Raw genomic sequence first — 6039 nt, 5'->3', positions numbered from 1 at the left:
TGGGGCTTTAAAATGTTGCATTTACCAGAAAAGACAGATATTTATCTTTTCCTCTCTTTTTGTCATCCTCTCACCAGGCTGCTAAAAAAGCTCTGAGACGTATGTTTCCATGACGACAGACAAACACCACGGTTGCCAAGCTACTGCCTGTATCCATGGAGATCTGGAATGCTGTGGCATCTGATCCGGTCTATAGAATCTTTTTTTTTGGTTTTGTTTGGTCATGTTTCAAAGCCTCCTGTCAAACAGTTTGGGTGATGAGTCACTTTGACACTGCCAGGCTGAATGCGAGGGAGGATCATATGTCAGGAAGTAAGAGGATAACGACGCGGACGCCATATGTCAAGTACGCCGAGCATCAGGCTGCGGTGAACCCGTGCCAGTGATGAGAGTGTGATGACGTCACGGCCTCATTCATGTCTTTTCTGCTCCATCTTTTTTTGTTGCTCTGACCTCCTGTCAGGTCTGACGGGTGAACTGCACATGTTGAACTGATGTAGTGAGATGAGAACTGAATGTGTGGCTCCACCTGATGGACAACTGACAGATGTCAGTCACATCTGTAACTAGAGTGTCACTCAGTAGAGCTCATACCTCCACCGAGGCCGAACAATCCTACACAACAAGTTCCTATAGTAGAAATATGGAAAAGAAAATAAGGAAATCTACTTGTCTGTTAGTTTTGCAGAATTAAAGAATAACTGCAGGATGGATTATCACAAAACCTGGTGGACAGAAGGGGCAGGATTCAAGGAAGAGCCCTTTAAATTTGATTCGGATTCATGTCAAGGAATAGACATTGTGAGATCTTGGTGAAAAAATCTAGTGTGTGCAATTTGTGTCTCCATTACACATCTTGCACAAGGACACATGGAATGGAGGAGCCCGGGGATCAAACCACTGAACTTCTGGTTATTGGACAACCCGCTCTACATCCTCAACCGCTCTTTTAGTGTATCATAAAGGATAGTTTTCTAAAAATGTAACCGAGAATCATCTTATAGATGCGATGAACAAATAGATGTAATATAAGTATGATAACTTTCTCAACATCAATGTATTCTGTATATATTCTGTAACTTATATTCGGGGGTCACTTTGTAATGTGACAATAAAGACCGAACAATATAAATGATAAGATTAAAAAAACTTGCAGAAAACACCGTCACACACTTGAAAACCTGAACACTTAAACGTAGAAGACAATAATGACAATAGTTAGCTTATATTGATTTATTGGTTAATTTATATTTTGACGTTTGTTGTCATTTAGTCTACTGCAAAGAAAGCCAGAAAGAGCAGAGACAGGTACAGAACAACAACACATCCATCAATAAAGCTGCAGTGCAGAACATTCATTTCCTCTATTCTAAGTACAGCTACAGTACTGGAGTTGTGACTCTCTGTTCACATTCACATCTATACTTCAATAAATACGCTGACCACTAAGTGTGCATGTCTTCATTTACTTTCCTACGAGCTTTTCAGGACTCCATCTCAGGTGAACTCACATTTATCTCCACCCCACTGCCCTGCACGTCTAAATCCAGCAGGCAGGTGCACACGATGGCCTTTGTCACAACGTACGGGTCGCAGTTGGATGCAGGGCGGCGGTCCTCGAAGTAGCCTTTCTTCTCTTCGCCCACCTGGCGAGGGATGCGGATGCTGGCACTGCGGTTGGCCACCCCGGCAGAGAAGTCTTCGATGCTGGAGGTTTCGTGGTGACCCGTGAGACGTCTCATGTTGTCCTGGCCTCCACGAGGGTCGTACACGCTGATGTGCTCCTTGTGCCTCTTTTCTAGTTTGGCGATGGCCTTCTCGATGTATCTGTCAGCAGGGAAACAGAAAAGATGAATGTGTGGACAAATAGTTTGAATGTTCGCAGGATTATGCAAAAACTACTCAACGTATTTTCATGAAACTTCGAGGCGGGGTGGGACGGGACCCAATGAAGCACCCATTCGATTTTGGTGCAGATTTAATTCTCAGGGAATGGTTCATGGATCATGATTAAAAATAAATCAGGCCCATTGAGGTGACTGATTTTTATGCTATTTAATCGAATAAAAATCTGGATCCAATGAATTTGAATGTGGTTTCAAACACTGTGGGGCCTTGGTGCTCTACTGAGTGCCAATGTAGTTTTCAAATATATAAACCTACAGTTATATGGTGGCTGCGTCCTGCCACATTTGTCCTGTGAATGAAAAACCTGACAATCTCAGCACTTGGGGGCAGCAGAGACAGGTTTTGGAAACAATGTTGAAACTTTAACTAGTGCACAGTGAAAGAACCTCTAATAAAGAATTAAAAAAACGAGTTGTATTTTTGAAATATAGTGAAATTTTGAGATTAAATTAAAAGTTAAACGAAAAAAACATGTTAGTTTGATAAGCTGGTGTCTGTTGCTCTGTTTCTGTGACTGCAAATACACATACAGTCAAAATAGGGACACAAGTAAAGATGTAAAAAACTATGAGTGACCACAACATTAATACAAATAATCTTGAATAACTAAAAATGACATTTCTGAAAGAATAAATACTCAACATTACTAGAGTACTGATGCATGATTGAGTTACTGTCAGAGCAAGTTTTAAGTTTTACTCACTCCAGTCCCCCTTCTTCCCTCATCTCCTTGGTGCTGACGTTCGTGTGGCAACCGGCGCCGTTCCAGTTGCCCGTCATTGGTTTGGGGTCCAGAGTTGCGATAACCCCAAAGTCTTCGCACACGCGGTGCAGCAGATAGCGTGAGACCCACAGGTGGTCGCCCATCGCAATGCCCTCACAGGGGCCCACCTGGTACTCCCACTGAAGTCAGAAGATGCAACATAGTCAATAAGGGAACATTGGAGGGGAAGTGTAAAGCTTTGGAGGATAATCACGTCAATATGAACAGTCTCCTGTGTATTAGAATAACGCTGACACTTACCTGAGATGGCATAACTTCAGCATTGGTGCCGTAGATTTTGATCCCTGCGTAGAGGCAGGCCTTGTAGTGACACTCCACGATGTCTCGTCCATACGCGTTGTGTGCCCCCACGCCACAGTAGTAAGGGCCTTAACGTGGGGAACAAGGTGGAAAGTGAAAATTAAAGCATAAATGACCGAATAAATGAATAAATATATTATATTTGTCATACGAGCTTTCCACGCTAATATTCGATCAAGTCTGTAGTTATAAATGTGGCAAAATCATATTGTTCTCGTGGCTCTGCAGCTGTTTATCTTGATCAAGGGCCAGAGATTATTACAGTTTATAATACCCATGTTCCAAAGAGGAGGTCACTCACCCTGGGGTAGTGGGTATCCCTGTGCGGGCCAACTGAAGGGATGTCCATCTATTCCTAACAGCGTGTACTCCTGCTCCATGCCAAACCAGATGCAGTGCTTCTCGACCTTCTGCATCACCTTTTCGCAGCTAGTCCGATAGTTAGTTTCTAGAGAGCAAAGGTACAAAAAAAAAACAAGAGAGCTTGTTTTATCCTGAGCAAACTGAGCGAGAACCAGTAAATTGTGTTATAAAAAAGAAAGTACCTGCAGGCAAGCGGTTGTATTTGAAGACTTCACAGAGCACCAGTTTGTTGGGGTCGAGGGTGAACGGGTCCCGGAACATGCAGACGGGCTTGAGGTACATGTCGCTGTTGGAGCCTTCGGATTGGTACGTGCTCGAGCCATCGAAGTTCCATTCAGGGATTTCTGAGAAGACGATTTAACCCAAAATATTAGGACAAAAAGCTTCTCTTGCAAATTCAGACCTGGTTTTTCACCATTCTGTAGCTCATAAGACCACAGACTTTATCCATTCAGACATATTTAAAGCTCTCTTTGTAGTTTAACTGCATCAGACGCTAGGTTCAGCAAGGTCATGCAGATTTGCAATTAAGTTGAAGAGATTGAACTTGGCAAACAACCAGCTTGTACCTCGTGCACCTTCCAATACAAACACAATAGTATTTTGACAACGTGCCCTTAAACAACTGACTGCAGACAAAGTTTCCATTGATCAAATTTCTTTCCACGTCCTGATCAAAGCAGTGCACTGACAACAATGTGTCCGATCACACCTCATTTTGGGAATGTCATCTTCTCATACCTGCCCATGAAGCAGTCTCACGCTCTCTCCTGTCCGGCCTGCAGCAGCAACCACCCTCCTTTGTTATGTTTGTTGCACCCGCCAACATACCTCCGATTTATTTTCATCCAGTCTTTGAATATTGTCAGCGTGTTTACGAGTTTGAGTGACAGAATGATTTAGAAATTGTATATCAGCGAGTGGCGAGTCCCTCTGTGTTCGAACAAAGGAATTACAGCAGTAGCAAATGTTTGTTCTCCAGCTAAACCTGTTATGTCAACAGGATGTACACACATGTGTGCCGTGTACAATGAAGGCGTGCTGTGGTACTCCCTGTCCACAAGGTTTCTATTTGATAACTTGCTTAATAATTCCTCACAAGCTGAATGTAAGGGCAGACTAAGCGATCCAATTTAATGGTTTTACCTTTTTAATTATTCCATGTTAGGTTAAAGATCTTTCATTGAATTTAAAAATGTGGGCCTTCTGATTAAATGTTGAGATAACTAATAAATCACCAAGTAAGTAGGCCACTTACCCTCTATGCCTTTCGGCTCAGTGTCCAGGGTTCGGGTTTTGCCACGAACTTCTTCTCCTTTGCCGTCGATCCAGATGTAGGTGACCTGGCACTTCCCTTCCTGCGACAGGTTCAGGTACTGCTGACGCAGGCTCTTGTTGAGGCGAGAGCTGAGTGACAATGATGCCATGTTCTCCTTCAGACAGAGAAAACAATACAGACGTTAAGTGTCGTTGTTTATGTTTTCATTTGTCCTTTAAGGTTCAGTGGACCAACATTTTCCTTTTTGTTCTTTACTTCCTCTTCCTCCTCACACAACCTGTGCAAGGTTTTCACAAGAATATGAAAATAATTCTTCACTCCTTCACACAAAGTCCACAGCTTATTAAGGTTGATTCTGAATTTCACTTATTAACTTATTTAGTTCATCTCAGCTGGATTTATGAGAGTATTCACAGGGAATGTTCAAAAGAAGCAAAGAAAAAAACAAACAAGCTGAATGAATTAGAGAAACTGTTCATGTTGTTCTCTTTTACTACTGATACAAATCTGTAGCATTATTCCTGCAATGACTGTAATAAGAATGAGAAAAACAGGCAACTGATTTGATTTCTGGTTCATGAATGACCATGGATTTTACCATTATATTATAATTTTATTGCTCAACAAATCCAATGCATAAAGAACTTTTATATAACTTTTATATATACACAAAGTCTTTGCTTAGTTTTCTTTCATTTTCTTTCAGCAACATATAAACGTTTTCTAATTAAATAAATAACTTACAGTGTGACCTGAAACCTGAGAATGAAAACATTTATAAAATGTCAAAATATAAGGAACAACAAAAACAAATTAAGATATTAAGATTGCACAGTTTTGTTCAACAAATAAATCTAAAAATAATATATATATATAATATATTCATAACATAATATATTCTGACTTACGGCGTAGCAGGTGACTTCAGGTGTTAGTATCTACCAAGGCAGCTTCTTGTGTGTGTTCTACCTGAACCAGTTTGTGGTATTTAACTGAACAGCTGCACCTTTAACTGCAGGTCTCCTCCTCCGCTTCATTTGTTTCCATTGCATAAAGACACGTCATCCGATAAAATTAATACAGATCGAGTCACTTCTTTTTTATATCACTTCATGAAAACCACTTTTACAGACCTGACTTTATTTGATGTCGTCTTTTTTATATTTTATTACGTTTCAATGCTTATGTTTATTTGCATTTATTTGCTTTTACATGACGCTGTCTTCTTATTGCTCTTAGTCATTAATTGTCATCAGTGTGAATACATTTTTTGCAGTTTACCCCTGAGTGTCCTGTTTCTGCTTTGTCTGTCCTAGCACTTTGTAAACTTTACTTTTTAAAAAGGTGCTGTATAAATAAAGTGATTATTATAGAATGGTCTGATCGTTCATGCTGAGTAAGAGTA

The 6039-nt window shown here is 40.8% G+C and overlaps 1 protein-coding gene across 1 annotated transcript; it reads right to left on the bottom strand.

Annotated features, from left to right (window-relative positions):
• Positions 1 to 1218: 1218 nt before the first annotated feature.
• LOC118125760 (glutamine synthetase) lies at positions 1219 to 5666 on the bottom strand. Its single transcript, XM_035184710.2, has 7 exons — positions 5543 to 5666; positions 4614 to 4788; positions 3538 to 3699; positions 3294 to 3440; positions 2933 to 3060; positions 2612 to 2811; positions 1219 to 1827 (listed from the first exon to the last, which is right to left on the bottom strand). Exons 2-7 carry the CDS (start codon positions 4780 to 4782, stop codon positions 1485 to 1487), a joined length of 1149 nt encoding a protein of 382 aa, XP_035040601.1. The 5' UTR covers positions 4783 to 4788; positions 5543 to 5666; the 3' UTR covers positions 1219 to 1484.
• Positions 5667 to 6039: the final 373 nt, after the last annotated feature.

This window comes from Hippoglossus stenolepis, chromosome 18 (genome assembly GCF_022539355.2).
Source record: "Hippoglossus stenolepis isolate QCI-W04-F060 chromosome 18, HSTE1.2, whole genome shotgun sequence".
NCBI classification, from domain to species: Eukaryota; Metazoa; Chordata; class Actinopteri; order Pleuronectiformes; family Pleuronectidae; genus Hippoglossus; species Hippoglossus stenolepis.
Note: the sequence above shows the minus strand (reverse complement) of the source record. Positions and strands in the feature narration are given on the sequence as shown.